The sequence below is a fragment of the Malaclemys terrapin genome, chromosome 1 (assembly GCF_027887155.1).
Source record: "Malaclemys terrapin pileata isolate rMalTer1 chromosome 1, rMalTer1.hap1, whole genome shotgun sequence".
Taxonomy (NCBI): Eukaryota; Metazoa; Chordata; order Testudines; family Emydidae; genus Malaclemys; species Malaclemys terrapin.
In genome coordinates, this window is record NC_071505.1 from 203,701,935 (window position 1) to 203,720,342 (window position 18,408).

General features: G+C 38.1%; 1 protein-coding gene across 1 annotated transcript in view; it reads left to right on the top strand.

The window, feature by feature from the left end:
* The window catches only part of CFAP47 (cilia and flagella associated protein 47), a 643,784-nt gene that overhangs the window by 413,747 nt on the left and 211,629 nt on the right, over positions 1-18,408 (top strand). The window contains exon 51 of the mRNA XM_054005907.1: positions 17,435-17,532. Within this exon, the coding sequence (XP_053861882.1) occupies positions 17,435-17,532 (98 nt within the window). The remainder of the gene's footprint in view (positions 1-17,434; positions 17,533-18,408) is intronic.

Genomic DNA, 18,408 nt, shown 5'->3' on the forward strand with positions numbered 1-18,408 from the left:
TGTTTTTTTGAGATTCAAAAGCATTTGTAATTTTTGTTCAAAGGTTGAATGAGGTTTGAGAGCATAATTTTTCTATTTTAGTCAAACAGATTCTTCAACAGTTCTGTAATAGTTGTTACTGAAATCTAGTAAAAATTTCTAAATACTTTATTTCTTTGATTCAGGATTCCTTTTCAGTGTTTTCTATTTCATATATATATATATATGAATGAATGGGAATAGTTTTTCAAAAGTGGCTAGTGATTTTGTGTGCCAGAATGAGAATATCATAAAGGGGTCTGAATGTCAGAAAATGTTGAGCGCACCATCTTCTGAAAATGGGCCCCTTCAGAGTGTCTCCAATTAGACACTGAAGATTACAAGTCACATCAGAGGATCTTGGCCATCATATAATAAACTGATACCATGTTTTGATGTTAGTGACCTTTAGTTTTTTGTAACTTTATATTTTTCTCTTCTAGGACAGCTGTGATTAGCTGTTTCTCTTGGGCTGGAAGTGTATTTATTGCCATTATTGCACTAGCTCAGTAGCAGTAATTTTTTTCTTGTAATCATCTTTCATCTTTCCCTAGTAGTTTCCTAAATTTGGACATTTCCAGAAATTGTGTAAAATGGAGCTCCTCACCATTTCTGAACTCTAATTCCCACATCGAATCATAGAAATGGAGGACTGGAAGAGACATCAATAGGTCATCTAGTCCAGTCCCCCACACTGAGGCAGTACTAAATATTATCTAGACCAAGAACAACAACAACAAGGAGTCTGGTGGCACCTTAAAGACTAACAGATTTATTTGGGCATAAGCTTTCGTGGGTAAAAACCTCACTTCTTCAGATGCATAGAGTGAAAGTTACAGATGCAGGCATTATATACTGACACATGGAGAGCAGGGAGTTACTTCGCAAGTGGAGAGCCAGTGTTGACAGGGCCGATTCAATCAGGGTGGATGTAGTCCACTCCCAATAATAGATGAGGGGGTGTCAATTCCAGGAGAGGAATGTCTAGACCAGGGGTTCTCAACCTTTTTCTTTCTGAGGCCCTCTCAACATCCTGTAAAAACTCCACAGCCCACCTGTGCCACCATAACTAGTTTTCTGCATATAAAAGCCAGGTCCATGTTAGGGGACAGCAAACATGGCAATTGCCTGGGGCCAGATGCCACAGAGGCCTCCATGCCACAGAGGCCCCCATAAAGCTAAGTTAGGCTTCAGCCCTGGGTGGCAGAGCTCAGGACCCTGGAGTTCAGCCCCATGTGGTGGGGCTTCGGCTTTCTTCCCTGGGCCCCAGCACGTCTAACACTGGCCCTGCTTTGCAGACCCCCTGAAACTTGCTCCCAGCTCCCAGGGGCCCCCAGATCCCTGGTTGAGAACCAGTGATCTAGCTTACCCCTTACAGGTGTTTGTCTAAACTGTTCTTAAAAATCTCCAAGGAGATTCCACCGTCTCCCTAGGTAATTTGTTCAAGTGCTTAACCCTGATAGCTAGGAAGATTTTCCTGATGTCTAACCTAAATCTCCCTTTCTGCAATTAAAACTCATTGCTTTTTGTCCTGTCCTCCATGGCTAAATGGAACAATATATCACCCTCCTCTTTATAACAATCTTTTATGTACTTGAAGACTGTTATCATGTTCCCCCTCAGTCTTTTCTTCTCCAGACTAAACGAATGCAGTTTTTTTCAATCTTTCCTCGTGGAGCTTTTAATCATTTCTGTTGCTCTCCTCCAGAATTTCTCCAATTTGTCCACATCTTTCCTGAAGTGGGGTGTCTAGTACTTCTCCAGGTGGGTTTCCCAGTCTGGGGTATGAATGACCACATCGTCCAAGTAGGCAGCAACATAACTGTTATGTGGGCGTAATAGCTTGTCCATGAGGCGCTGGAAGGTAGCTGGGGCCCCATGTAGTCCAAAAGGGAGGACAGTATATTGAAAAAGACCCTCTGGTGTAGAGAACGCAGTCTTTTCCTTTGCGTCTTCTGCAAGGGGAATCTGCCAGTACCCCTTTGTCAAGTCTAGGGTAGTCAAGTACCGGGCATTACCCAGACGGTCCACTAGCTCATCTATGCGAGGTATGGGGTACGCGTCGAACTGGGATACTTCGTTTAGTCACTGGAAGTCGTTGCAAAATCTTGTGGTGCCATCAGGTTTGGGCACCAGCACGATTGAGCTGGACCACTAACTGTGGGATTCTTCGATGATCCCCAACTCCAGCATTTTTTTTACTTCTGCTTTTATTTCCTCCCTTTTTGCCGCTGGCACCCGATAGAGCCTCGTTACTCTGGCCCCAGGGTTCGTGACGATGTGGTGATATGTCTCGGTAAACTCGACCCGGTTTTGTCAAGAACACATCTTGGTTCCGGAAGATCATCTCAGACACCTCATTCTTCTAGTCTGGTGTTAAATCGGGAGACACTCTTACCTGTTTGGAAGGCTTGTTTTCCTGGGTTAGGTCTTTTTGGACCGTTGTGCATGCCTCTTGTGCATGCCAGGGTTTCAGAAGGTTAACGTGATAAATCTGTTCTTGTTTTCTGCGTCCTGGCTGCCGCACCTTGTAGGTTACTTCCCCCACGGGTTCAACCACCTCATAGGGCCCCTGCCATTGGGCCAGAAGCTTGCTTTCTGCCGTGGGTACCAACACCCTAACCTGTCCAGTGACCAGTATATTTGCCCTCTACCAGACTCCTGTACCCCACTGGTCTGGGTCTGTCACAATTGGTACTTCCTAAGTGAATATTTTGCATTTGTCCTTACTGAATTTCATCCTATTTACTTGAGATTGTTTCTCCAATTTGTCAAGATCATTTTGAATATTAATATTGTCCTCCAAAGCACTTGCAACCCCCTCCCAGCTTAGTATCATCCGCAAACTTATAAGTGTATTCTCTATGCCATTATCTAAATCATTTATGAAGATATTGAATAGAAGCAGACCCAGGGCGGATCTCTGTGGGAACCCACTCAATATGCCCTTCTAATATGATTGCGAGTCATTGAAAACTACTCTCTGAGTATCGTTTTCCAGCCAGTTGTGAACCAGTTAGGTTCATCTAAGCTATATTTCTCTAGTTCGTTTATGAGACAATCGTGTGAGCCAGTATCAAAAGCCTTACTAAAGTTGAGAAATATCACATCTACTACTTCCCCCATCCACAAGGCTTTTTACCCTGTCAGAGAAGGCTATTTGGTTGGTTTGACATGATTCGTTCTTGATAAAACCGTGTTGACTGTTACTTATTACCTAATTTTCTTCTACGTGTTTATAAATTGATTGTTTGATTATTTGCTCTCTTATCTTTCTGGGTGTGAAGTTAAGATGACTGGTCTGTAATTCCCTGGGTTGTCCTTATTTCCCTTTTTATAGATAGGTACTATATTTGCATTTTTCTAGTACTTGTGTATCTTTCCTCCATGAGTTCTCAAAGACAATTGCTAATGGCTCAGAGATATTTTCACCCAGTTCTTTAAGTATTCTAGAATGTATTTAGCAGGCCTTGATGACTTGAAGACATTTAACTTGTCTAAGTAATTCTTAACTTGTTCTTTTCGTATTTTATTCTTAGATCCTACCCCGTTTACACTGATGTTCTCTATGTTAGTCATCCAATCACTGTTACATTTTTGGTGAAAACTGGAACAAAAAAGGCATTTAACATTTTAACCATTACTGTGTTTTCTGTTATTGTCTTCCTCTCCTCATTTAGTGGGCCTGACCCTGTCCCTTGCTTCCTATGTATTTGTAAAATGTTTTCTTGTTACCCTTTATATCCCACCCAGACAGCCAAGTCACATATGATGAGGATTACTGAAAATCTTGTTCATCATATATAAAGTTCTACCAATCCCAAGAGATCGGACACATTACCCACCAAGTCAATGATTATTTCAGATCTTATCCAAATACACATTTACAGCCAATTCTTATTAATTAAGCTAAAAGTTATTTAAAAAGAAAAGAGAGAGGATTGTGGATAAAAGATCATTATACATACAGATATGAATAAAGCTCTTAGGTCAGTTTCATAGTAGAGATGGTGAACTGCTGAGTTGCATAAGTTCTTTCCAGAATCAGTTAATGAGGTTATATTCCAAATATGCAGTCCATGTGTAGAGTTTGTTCTAATTCTTCCATGAGAAGTAGCAGGGTAATCCAGACTGGAGCTGGAGACCTCAGTCTTGCAACGCAAGCTTCCTCTGACCAAACTTAAGCAGATCTGAGATACGGGATTGGGGCCCTAGCGTTCTTTTATAGATCTCCGGCAGGCTATTGATAACCTCTTGACAGCAGGTATCCCTTGGTGAAGAACAGTGGCTTTGAAGTAAAAATCTATTTCCTATGTATACACAGGTACTTAGTTGCATTCATCAGCATCATAAAGTGCTTTCCATTAATCAGTTCATAGCGTTTACTAAACTTCAAAAAGAAATATAGACAATGATGTTATTACACTCAAGTTTCATCTAAATGTTAATATTCCCTTTTGATCTCTGAATCAATAGAATATAATAACAGGAACATTCTGGTTACATGTTACATTAGCCATCCCCTTTGCCTCTCCTCTTGTGGGTTCTAGGACTAGCTGCTCCAAGAAGCAGTCATTTAAGGTATCAAAAAACTTTATCTCTGCATCCTGTCCTGAAGTGACATGTACCCAGTCAATATGAGGATAAGTGAAATCCCCCATTATTATTAAGTTTTTTATTTTATATTCTCTAATTTCCCCAAGTATTTTACAGTGATTATCACCATCCTGGTCAGGTGGTTGGTAGTATATCCCTACTGTTATATTCTTATTATTCGAGCATGGAATTACTATCCATAGAGATTCTATGGTACAGTTTGGTTCATTTAAGATTTTTACTTCATTTGACTCTACATTTTCTTTCACATATAGTGCCACTCCCCCACCAGCATGACCTGTTCAGTCTTTCCGATATATTTTGTACCCTGGTATTACTGTGTCCCATTGATTATCCTCATTCCACCATGTTTCTGTGATGCCTATTATATCAATACGAATTTTAATACGAGGCACTCTATTTCACCCATTGTATGATGTAGACTTCTAGGATTTGTATATAAGCACTTGAAACAATTGTAACTTTTTAGCTGTCTGCCATTACATGATGTAATTGAATGGGACTCTTTTTTTCATTTGACTTTTTCTCATCAGATCTTACCCGTATTTTTATCTCCTCTCCTCCTTACTAGGACATAGAGAATCTCCATTAATAGATCCTCCCTTAAGGGATGTCACTGTCTGAACCATCTGCTCCTCCACACCTATCAACTTTCCCCCAGCCCTTAGTTTAAAAATTGCTCTATGACCTTTTTAAATTTAAGTGCAAGCAATCTGGTTCCATTTTGGCTTAGGTGGATCCCATCCTTTCTGCACAGGCTCCTCCTTTGCCAAAAGGTTCCACAGCTAAATACAACATAAGAACATAAGAACGGCCATACTGGGTCAGACCAAAGGTCCATCTAGCCCAGTATCCTGTCTACCGACAGTGGCCAATGCCGAGTACTCCAGAGGGAATGAACAGGTAATCAGCAAGTGATCCATTCCCTGTCACTCATTCCATGCTTCTGGCAAACAGAGGCTAGGGACACTATCCCTGCCCATCCTGGCTAATAGCCATTGATGGACCTATCATCCCTGAATTTATCTGGTTCTTTTTTGAACCCTGTTATAGTTCGGGCCTTCACAACATCCTCTGGCAAGGAGTTTCACAGGTTGACTGTGTGTTGTGTGAAGAAATACTTCCTTTTGTTTGTTTTAAACCTGCTGCCTATTAATTTCATTTGGTGACCCCTAGATCTTGTGTTATGAGGAGCAAATAGCACTTCCTTATTTACTTTCTCCACACCAGTCATGATCTTATAGACCTCAATCATATCCCCCCTTAGTCGTCTCTTTTCCAAGTTGAAAAGTCCCAATCTTATTAGCAATTACAATCACTATCTTCTTCTAATTCTCTAACAATACAAGTGTACATTTTTCTAGTCTGTCTAACATGGCTTCATTAGCTGTTTACAAGGAATGGCCCTAATATGTCTTTAAATGTAGACTTTTGGTAATTTAGCCTTCAAGTTGTTTAACCTTTTCTGGATCAGTGTCACACCTATGTTCCCCCCCAGATTCCAATCCTTTGCCCATGTCTTCATATTTTGGATTTACCTGTGGTCTTTTGTCTCCTTCCCCCCCAACAAACCTAGTTTAAAGCCCATTTCACTAGGTTCGCTAATCTGTGTCCAAAGATACTCTTCCCCTTCTTTGACAGGTGGACCTCATCTCTGCTCAGCAACCCTTCTTCTCAGAACAGGATCACATGGTCAAGGAAGCTGAAACCCTCCTGGTGACACCATCTGTGCAGCCATGTATTTACCTCCAGGATTTGTCTAGCTCTTCCCAGACCCCGACCCTTGACTGGAATGATCGATGAGAACAACCACTTGCGCCCCCAACTCCTTCACCCTCACTCCCAGAGCCCTGTAGTCACTTCTGATCTGCTCGGGGTCATGCCTTGCAGTACCATTAGTGCCCATATCAGTGAGCAGCATAGGGTAGTAATCAGAGAGCTGGATGATCCTCAGCAATCCTTCTGTAATGTCTTGGATACATGATTCAGTTAATCACATTTTTGCCATTTTCAGTGCCATAGAATAGAGATTAGGGCAGAAAAAGAAATGTACAGTAGTAATATTTCACAATTATATACTGTAGCACATTTCATCTGAGGCTCTGAAAGTAATTAAAATAATAATTAAGCCTTAACATTGCTGTGTGATAAAAAGTATTATCAGAGTTTCACAGAGGGGAAAATTCAGGCACAAAGCTTTAGCAAATTGCGCAAGGTCACACAGCTGGTCAATGGTAGAACTGGGAATAGTGGAACTTGAAGGTCCTGATCCAGATCCCACTGAAATCAATAGAAAGGTTCCCTTTGAAGGAAAAGTGATTATTCAAAGTCAGAGAAAACAGATTTCCATATGTTTTGTCATGTTTCTGTGAAATGTTCTAGTAAGAATATACAGGTTGATAATATGGATGCTTCTAATCCTGATTGGTAATGTTAATTTTACATTTTCTGTAACTTCTGTTGTGTTGCTGAATGATGAACCCATATTGGGGTCTGTTTTTGTACGCAGAGTTTAAGCATTTTTCTCTTAAACTGTAGCTGGTCAATAGATGGCAAGGTTTTTTTCCATGTGGAACGTGCCAGCTTGATATTTAGAGTTCTGGCTTGTCTGCAATTAATAAAGAAGGTAATATATATGGATTCAAGCCTCTCTAAAAGACAACTGGATTGTGTTGCCTTGGCAGAGGTTTGTTACAAGGTTTACTGTCTGTACTAGAGCACACTCAAGGTGTCAACTCCCTACTCTTGCCTCCTGCAGCCTAGAGAATGGGATTATAAGAGAAGGCTGGTGGCTAAAGGCCTGATTAGAAGTTCAGGAGCGCAACAGGGAATGCTGTAAAAACTGGTAGTTGGGTAGAGTGACACCTCTGAACAGATACAGTAGTGCAGTAATGAAGATGATGCATACTTTATTCCTGTTTGTTATTTTTGAAAAACCTTTAAACTCTGAAAGATGGAAAATACAGCCGTTGGAGAAAAAACTTCTGGGAAAATCTAGTATAATGTTTTCTATTGGGCCATGCTATTTGATTCTTCTAGGTTAATTTTGTACTGAATAGCAGAGAGAGTACCTACCCTCTACAAAACTATATATAGTGTCTCAAGTTGGGCACCCAAAATTACCAATCACTTTTGAAAATCTTGGTCATAGTTTTGGGTGATGAAAATCCCTTGATCTAGATCATCAGCTTGTGTAAATCGCTGTAACTTTACTGAAGTCAGTGGCGCTGTGACAGATTACGGTAGCTGAGGATCTGGCCCCTTGAGTGTATCTCTTGAGACATTTTAATAGGCAGTGAATGTTGTAGCAGTTTCTTTAATGAGACCCTGACATCCATGTGTAAATTGAACTGGAACTGTCTTTCAATATACTTGAAATTTTTATATTTATGACACCTTATAATGGAGGTGTATTAAATAATTTTTTAAAAATTAATCTTTAGAAACTAAATACATTTTTTACCTCCTACAATGGGCTTGGAAAGGACTTATTGACTCATTGTTTCCACTCAGTTTATAAAGCAAATTGTATTGGGAAAAAAAAAAGAGCATTAGACTAAATGACTCTTGAGCTCATATATGAAATATAAAGGTTACAATCTTAACTTCATAACTTCTCTGGAAGAATATAATCAACTGCATTGCCTTTATAAGCATAACTGGTTCTTTGCATGGCAGAATTGAACATTAGTGCCTTCCTTTTTACATCATCTTGATCATCTAACATCCTAACATTATAAGATTTTTCTTTATCTGTGAGTAATTTGCAGTTTTCTCCATATATTACGTAACAATTTTCTACACTTGGAAACTAAATGTAGAGACAGAAAGAGATGCTTAGGACCAATAATAAAAAGACTTAATTGAGAAATGTTTTTCAATAGAATCCTGGATCTATCAATACATAAAAGTTGTAATTTTCATCTAGTAGATATGAATAGATTAGTTGTCCAGAAAAACTACCATAGGTGGTGTCCAAAACCTTTTTGTGAAAGCCATTGCTATGTACCAATCTTACACTATTTTAACTAAATGTTCCTCTGACAGAAAATGTTATATGGTAATTGAGTTTAAAATAATCCATAAAATGTATTCATTTCCTGAGAATTCTAGAAAGAGTGGATTATAAATTTAACATAAGAATAAAATGTAAGGGCAAGGGAACTAGATGAAGTTTAGCTCTTTGTAATAGAATTCTTAGTTTTCTAGAACCAAACAAACCTGAAAAATAAGCAACATAAAGCATTATATGCAGTATTATATGAATTCAAGAGATAATATATTAAAATTAATGTAGACGATTCTACAGTAGTATCAGTCTTGCTCTCTTCCCCCACCCCCGTCCCCCCAAAAAAAAGAAAAGAAAAGAGAAGAAAAGGCATTGTTTTCACTTTAAATACAACCATTATTTATCAGTTCATAATTTCTCATAAACTATGGCCTCAATCTTACAAAGGCTTCAGTGGATTTACTAATGAATGCAGTGCTTAAGTGTATGCCAGAGGGGTCTACGTCTTCAATGGTCACATAATAGTAATGGTGTGCATGTGCATGTGCATTATGCAGTGTAGTTGTAGGTGTGTCGGTCTCAGGATATTAGATACACGGGGTGGGTGAGGTAATATCTTTATTGGGACATCTTCTGTTGGTGTGAGAGACAAGATTTCAAGCTACACTTTCAAAAGATGAGCCTGGGAGCTTACATTCATAACTGTGCTATACCCCAAAAATCATGGACTGGATATGGTTTATTATTATTATGGTTTATTACAGCTATTTGTAACCCACTAACCCCCTCTTGTTGTCTATGTCTGCAGAGGGGTTAACAGGCCACTCTACCTTGAATGGTCCCTTACAATATGTGCTAGCTACGTATGCACCTTGCATTTTGCTGTGATGTTGGGAATGCTTTCCCAAGACCTGAAGAGCTCCATGTGGCTTAAAAGATTGTCTCTTTCACCAACAGAAATTGGTCCAAAAAAAGTATTACCTCACCCACCTTGTCTCTATATATGCATTGAAAGAGAACAACAGTCCTGTGAAATCCTGTTCTTATGTATTTAAAAGCACAGTGATACTCTGTAAAACTGGCATTATGAATATGAAATATTCATTTGCTTACAATTATTTCCATATCAAGTTTGTTCATTTTCCAAATTGAACGTTGCTTTTTAGATTGCTTTTTCTAATTGCAAATTCAGCAGTGGATGAGAAAATCAAGCTTGTCTCCCCCTGCATCTTATGTAATCTTCATAATAAAAATTCTATAATTAGAACTCCTCTGAAAAAGTTATCAATGATACATAAGCTAGAAAAAAATCCAATATATTCTTCCAAAGCACTGTTGGATCTGCAGCATTATCAGAATAATTCCTGACCACTTTCAGTCCAATTAAGTCATGACCAGCTTAGTAGGTATAGGAGGAGAAGAAGTTAAAAAGAGAGAGAGAGATAGATTATATTTCATGTTGTGGGAAAAGAGACAAAATGATGCTATAATTGTGATAATGTATTTTGGTTCAATGAGACTGGAAAAGTGTGGTATGGTCAATAATGGAGGAGTTTGTATGATCTCTAACTCTTCGGGTTGTCATATAAACTATAATAGAAGATTACAAGTATCTAGGTATTACCACTAATGCATTGACCAGTTCTCTATAATAGTTTGAAAACTGGCATAATAAAAGTAAGAGAATATGTGGACACCAGTGAAAAACACATTTGCAATATTAAAAAGAAATGTGACAAGATAGCAGAATGGTTGAGTTGGAAAAAGAAGTTAAAATTCACTTGGAGAAAATTGACGATTTGGAAAGTCAAATGAACAGGAATAAGGCTAGGTAACCTATTTGAGAGGCTTGAACAATTTAACCGAGAGTAGTTCATTGAAGACCTAATTAAAGCTTTCATGCAAACTTAAATTTTGTAATGTGCTTTGGATAGAGCAAACTACAGATTTTCAAACACAAATGCTGGAAATAAATATTCAGACTTTCTTTTTCAAGTGTCTTGATTTTAAAGGTTGAGATAAATTCCTTCAATTTGAAGGAAAACATGAATAATAAATGTTCTTAGAATTTCATGCAACTTCTGTTTATTTTTCTGATTTATAGCAGCCAAGCTCAGAATCAAAGAAAAGTGCTTGTTAGTGTGGCAGTGGATGCACACCCCATCTCCCTTCGGGGTTGATAGTGGGTGTGCTGACACCGCAGTTACAGTCTACCTGACTGTCTTGGGCCTCACCATGATGAGGTCCAAGGGTCAGAGTAAAAGCAGCAGCCCCTGGGTTCTGGGCTGTGTGGCGAAATGGCCGGAGTCAATACAGCAGCCCTCAGACACAAGGCAGCGTGGCCTAGCGGCTAGAGTCAATATAGCAGCTTGCAGGTACAGGGCAGCATGGCCTAGTAGTCAGAGTCCATCCTGCAAAGGAATCTTCCACTTTCCATTCACACACCTTTAACCCTCTCCAAAATGCTTTGCGATGCATTATCAGTCTTCCATCCAAGTACTGAACAAGCTTAATCTTGCTTGTGTTGTGAGATCTGACAAGATCACAGCCCTGTGGTTGTATGCAGGCAAATTAGGGATTTTTTGTTGTTGTCAGTGAAGCCCCAGAGAATGAGACAACAGGGAATGAGACTAAAATCAAACACAGGTTTACCTCAGAATACTTCAAAGTACTATCACTAAGTCATGAAGAAAGATATCAAATATATTTAAAATGTCAAAAGTTTATAAATGAGCACACACACACACACACGGTATGTCTGTATCATTGCAGTATGTTTTCTATTATGAACCCCTGTTTTGATTTGCTCATAAATGTCTGAAAATGTCACCTTTTGGACTGAAACTTTCCATGGCTGGGGAATGGCGAATGTTTTGAAAAGTTTTTTGTGTTAAGGATGGTGAATAAAAAATGTGTTTAGCAATGGGGGGAACTGTTAACGCTTAACAGTTAAAAAAATAAAAGACCTACATCACAAAACCAGACAAACTATAAAACTTATTGTGTAAGTAGTTTTTGCTGAGTTGTCATAGTATTTGCAAAGTGCATTTAAAAATGATAGCAGTCAAAAAAGGTATGAACATTTAAAAATTCACAGTAAAAAAAAAATCACTTCTTCATAGAGTGTGTAGTTCCAAAAAGATGAACTGCAGAGATTTGGAACTGAGCACTTCTAAAAACTCTTTCTTCCCATGTTATTCCTTTCTACCTGGCCACTGTACCTTATGCTTTCTGGGGCTGAATATATTGCCCATATTGTTCAAAAGAACATGGTTTTCCCAGGATGGAATCTGCTTGAAAGGAATGGAAAAGTGTAATACAAATCACATACACCTCTACCTCGATATAATGCTGTTCTCGGGAGCCAAAAAATCTTACCGTGTTATAGGTGAAACCGCATTATATCGAACTTGTTTTGATCCGCCGGAGTGCGCAGCCTCGCCCCTCAGAGCACTGTTTTACTGTGTTATATCCGAACTCGTGTTATATCAGGTCGCGTTATATCAAGGTAGAGGTGTAGTTGGTTGTTCTCAGTTGGGATTGGTCATTGAGTATATGGCACAGTTTCATGATAGCCAGAATATAGAATTTGAGTTACATTTTAATAAACACTTCAAAAAAGTAATGGACATAAAAGTTACAACATATTTTTATTGATTTAATCCTAGTCATAGGTGGTATTAGACTGAATGGAAAGAAACGCTGAATTTAATCTTCACTCAATTTTACTGCTTATGGAGGAGTGAGGATAGAAGTTTGTTTGATTCACACTTCGTTTTTCGTGTCCTCCAACCATTGAATTCAAGTGATAGTTGCACATCCAACCTTAATTTTGAAATTTCCTGACTTTTGAGTACTTAACCATGAAATTTAATGTTCATTTAATGTATTTTTTTCTCTGGAATGAAATCATTATGTGTAGATATTTCTGTCACCAATAAAAAACAAAACAAAACAAACAAACACACAAAATCCAGAAAGAAAGAGAAAAGCTTAGAACTCAAGGCAAGCGCTAACCAGGGCAAAACCTGTGTTCTGTAGAAAAGGTCTAGTGACACAAAAATCTTTTCAGCATCCAGTTGCTGTCCTTAAATTATAAGCTACAGTTTAGTAACTCCTGTAATTCATTTTTCCCAGGATGCACCTATATATCTATAATATCATTACTTGAGTTTGTTATACAGTTATGTTTAAAAATTTACAAATGGCTGTGCATAAGACAGACAGAAAATCTTAAGAAATTATTCTTGCAGGAGAAGGTTATTCAGCTGTGTTCTCCCTGAGTAAAAGGTACCAGCTCTTTAGAGTTTATATAAACTGCCTATATGATATTCAACAATATCTGCAGGTCTGTTTGGCAGACAGGTCAGCCTGCAAAAAAACAAAACAAACAATATCTTTTCAACAGGAAGTTGCTGAATTGCTTATGTTAAATGTAGTTAAAACTCTCCACTTCCCACACAGTGTAATTCCCCATGCTGGGTCTTGTGCTTTCACACCCACCTAACTGGAGTGTGTAGTGCCAGTGTAGGCATTGGGAGTTAGTACATTCATAGGGCTGTAGTTATACCTACATTTTATAGATTCTATTCAGTGGGAAAGATGGGTTGGGGGCACTGATGTAGATGGTTTGAAACACACGGGTGAGAAAATGGAGAAGGCAGAAAATAGTGGAGGTGAACTATTGGCTTTGTGAATGGTGTAAAGCTGAAGGTCTGAATTTTGTGGCGCATTGTCCACATTCCAGTGGGGGACAGAGCTGTATGACTGGGATGTCCCCATTTCATAGACAGGGAGACTAATCTCGGTTGGAGACTTGCTGGAGCAGCCAGGATGGCATTAAACTGCTAATGTAAAGGTGGGGTGATAAGGAGGTAAATGCATTACAAACTCAAATTCATTGTGTCACCAACATTTTGGACAGATGTGACAAATAAAGTGAAGAGAAGAAAATTTTCAGTTGCTTAAATATCCGTGCTGGGAATCTGGGTAACAAGCAAGAGGAATTGGATATTTTCACTGATGAGAGGAAGTTTAGTGTTAAGCCCTTGGCATAACAAACAGTGTGAATCAAAGGCTGTGAATCGTAGTAGGCCTGGCCTTAGCAAAATAGCCAAACACTAGATATTAGCTAACCAAGTAAGCACATTCCTGATCTGAGAGGATGGTTCTAGAACATCCAGAGTTATCAAGTGGCTACATAAACAAATTTCCAAGAGGTGGTACAAGAGCACACTGACCACTTGTAAGATAAGAATGGGATGACCGGATAATGGATGAGGATGTTTTGTTCGAACTAGCAGGTACAAGGGTAGTAACTAGCAACATGTGGAATGTAATATGTAACTTGTTTGTATCAATGTATAAAAGGAGAAGTCATAGAAGGGGCATTCTTATGCTAGCCTAGGGGACAGCTTAATGTTTTGCTGATTGAGCTGATACCATTGTTGTGAGCATACATGTATTAGTGTATCTGTAACCATTGAGCTGCAGGGCTAGTACCATGCTTCATCAACAATAAACCTTCTCCACTGAACCAAGCCTATGGTTTTTCTTTGTGAACAACATCAAGGTCTGGGGAATCAACACACTGCACTTTCTTCTAAGAACAGCAGCACTAGCAACACACAGCAGTAATCACACCACCATCATGTCAGGGTCATCAGTGTGGTGAAGTGCAGATAATTGATAAGGGAAGATAAAGACAGCATGGAAAAAATCTGTGGCTTCAGACCTAAGAAAAATAAGAAGGATCTTAAATATATTAGGACCAAAAGAATTCCTAGCAATGGTATAGGACCGTTCCTAGATGGAGGTGGTAAAATTGTTCATAATGAAGCAGAAAAGCCACAAATGTTCAGTCAATATTCTTGTTATGTATTTGGAAAGAAGCAGGATGCTGAAATACTTTGTAGTACATTAGTAACCAAAGAGGGTATTAAACCTAATTGACTAGAAAACATTTTTAAATCAGCAGGCTAAGGTAACTTGCACCAAAGAGTCCTAAAACAGTTGGCTGAGAAGATTTCTGTCCTACTGATGTTAATTTGTAATACATCTTGGAATACCAGGGAAATTCCAGAAGACTGGAAAAGTGTTAATGTTGTACAAATATTCAGAAAGACAGGTGGGATGACCTGGGTAAATACAGGCCAGTTAGCCAATCCCAGACAAATAATGGAAAAGCTAAACAGGATTCAATTGTAAAGAACAGATAAATAATTAGACAGCAAGGGTTTATGAAAAAATAGGTCTTGTCAAACCTTATTTTATTCGTTGAGATGACAAGTTTGGTTGGTAAAAGTAACTACATCCATTTAATATATTTACACTTTTAGGAGGTGTTTGTTGTTCTGATTTAAAAAAAAATTATCACTATGCAGTATTAATAGAGCACACTTTAAATGTATGAAGAACTTGCTAACTGAAACCTCTCAAAACGTAGTCAGAGGGGAATCATAATAGAATAGGGATGTATCTAATGGAGTTCCACAGGGATCAGTTCTAGACCCAGCATCATTCAACATTTTCATCAGTAATCTCATCATAAATATAAAGTCACTGCTGATTAAATTTTTGATTGACGTGAAGATTGATGGAGTCCCTATCCCAAACTAGTCAAGAGAACCAGGAGACATACAGAGCTATCTGGATTGCTCGGAAGCTGGGTCCCTTCAAACAAAATGTGTATTAGTGCATCCAAATGCAAACTTATACAGCAAGGAACAAGACATACCTACAGAATGGGGAACAGTATTGTAGAAAGCAATGACTCTGAAAAGAATCTAGGGGTTGGCGTGGACAGGCAACTCAACATGAGCTCCTAGTGCAATACTCTGGCAAAAAAGGCTAATGTGATCCTTTGATATATATACAGAGGAGTAGTGAGTAGGATTAGGACATTGATTTTGCCTATGCATATAGCATCAGTGAGACTTATAGTGGATTGCTGCAGACCGTTCTGGTGTCAACATTTTTAAAAGGCTATTAAAAACTTGGAGAGTGCAGGAAAAGGCCATGAAAATGATGCAAGTGCTGAAGAAAATGCCTGATAGTGAGAGATTTAAAGAGCTCAATATGTTTCATTTATTAAAAAAAAGAAAATTGGGTGATGACTTGATTACAGTGTATAAGTATATGTACCTTCACGGGATGAAAATACCAGCTACTAGAGAGCACTTTAAGCTTGCAGAGAAAGGTATAACAAGATCCAATGTCTGGAATCTGAAGTCAGAGACATTTCTATTAGAAATGAGGCACAAATTGTTAACAGTAAATGTGCTTAACCATTGGGACAAATTACCAAGATAAGTGGTGGATTCTCCAACTCTTGATGGCTTCAGATTGAGACTGGATGCCTTTCTAGAAGATATCCTGTAGACAAACAAGTTAATGAGCTCAATATAGGGATGATTGGGGGAAATTTAATGGCCTGAGATATACAGATCAGGCTAGCTTATCTGTTGGTCACTTCTGGCCTTAAACTCCATGCATTTATAAAAATATCTTCATTGGGAAGTGTGGGCCTTTCTACCGCCAGACACTTCAGATGCAGAGTTGGGGCAGTGCTTGACCTTGCTGGCAATAGTTAATGGAAGGATCCACTCTCCTGTTGCTGGCCCTAGTAGCATAGTACATTCCAAGCAGGATTTAACAAATCCACTTGCCCACTTAACAGTGATGAGCATCAAGCTTTCCTTGTAAATGTATTGTCCTTTTAATCCATCAATTTCTGCAGAATTTGTTCCTATTTTTTAAATCAAGTTTCTAATATTTATAGTTGCATATAGTTGCAAGTGACCTCTAATATGGGAAATGAGATAATCAATAAAGTTTTTTTCTCTCCTGATTGTGCAGGAAGTCAGCTTCCAAGACTCTGGTGCTGTTTGTTTCTCTTCTAGATAGCAGCAGAACCCCCTAAATTCTCTCTTTGCTGCCTTCTGGACCATGTAGGAAGAGAGATACAAGAGATTTATATGTGATATAAACAATCATATTTCAGAAAATAGGCAAAACTCTATTTAACGGGGTTTCGGAAGAATATTTTCCTATGGCCATTTTATTCCATAACTGCCTACTGCAGAGTTCCGTGCATCTTTCTCTGCAAAACGTGGTACTGGCCATTGTCAGAGAAAGGAAACTGGCTAGATGTTTAGTCTGACCCAATATGGCAATTCCTATGGTAGAATGTTTTGACACATACATTTGTCAGTTGCTAATGTGTCTGATTTACACATAGCCACAAGACTTAAAACTAAGGTCACCTTGTTTGAAAACTTGATGCAAAATTTGATGCAACTGTGAAACAAAATATACTGTGTAGACTTTGCAAGGGAGGACTGTCCCTGCTAAGGTAAAAATTTTATTCTAAGTATTTTTTTTGTTCTTTAATATTTTTGTTTAATACTGTAGAACAGCCTTTTAATGCAAAGATTATTTTAATTATTCTTGGATTGTGTTTAAGCAATGCACATATGCAGAAAATAGCTAAAAAGTGTCAGAGTAAGTTAATTTTTAAAAGTGATATTTCAGTTCAGATTGCATCTGTTAATCATATTATCAAATTAAATCTACAAGATAAAGTAACAAGGAATGCAGTGGAATGGCAATACTTACACTAGATTGTGATTTTCTTGAAATGATGCCTCAGTGCTAATTACAAATATTAATAGGTGAAATCCTGGCCCCGCTTAAGTCAAAACTTCCATTCAGTTGAATGGGGCTAAGATTTCACACATTGTCTCAAGAACAGATTTGTAAAAAACACTTTCTTCTATTTTGTTTACACAGGAGGAAATTCTTCATGTTGCAAAGTGTGGTTTTCCTTGGAGATTAATTGTATACCCTGTGCACCTGAAAGAACCTTGGATGTGAAGTGTGCAGCTCTGGTAAGATAGTTTTCAAGGTTTAGTTTTGTGGCATTGCACTAACAGTATATATAACTTCCACTGTATGGAATATTGTACAAATTTATAGAGAGACCACACAAGTTCACTTTTTGGGCTAAAAATACCCAATATTCTGGGGCTAAATTTAAATTCAGTAATGTAAACTAAAAATAAGCCGTCGTTTGCTAACTTTAAACATTTATTTATAATCATTCATTAACTACCATCTTTCACACTCTCTCTCATGTGGTTTTTATTCTGCTGTAATCTGTTTCACACATTGGCACTCAGAGCTGGATTCAATAAAAAACTTCAACCAGCTTTTGTACTAGAGCTATACAGAACAGGAGAAATCTATTTTAGGTGCCTTCCACTTTTGCACAATGCACACTATTAATAAACTTGGGCTTTCATGATTGTTTTTTAAAAATTGCTTAATCATTTTTTGGATTATTAGGCAAATATTTTCTTTAACCATCAAAAACATAATAAAACGTTGTTAATCAGCTTGGAAGAATTATTATACTGTTTCATTGAATAAAACGGCTTGTATTTTATAAACCATTTAAATATGTAAAGCTTGAATAGTTCATTATTTAGCATTTCTGATATGATACTGAGATTAGCCTGTCTAGATTTATTTTTGTCGGCATTTTTTGCCTTTGAATGAGATATTTTAGTGTTGTGTTTTTGTTTTTCCAGGGCTAATGTTTTTCTCAACTTCTTTAGAAGAATATTCATTTTATCATCTAGAAGTGCTATTTTCTGTTTGGTTTGTAAGCAAATGAGAAAAAATGGCTTTTGTAATGGATGCTGATGAGTTCTATGAATAGAATAACAGTTGCACTGCTTTGCTGCAAGAAGCTTTCCCTAGAA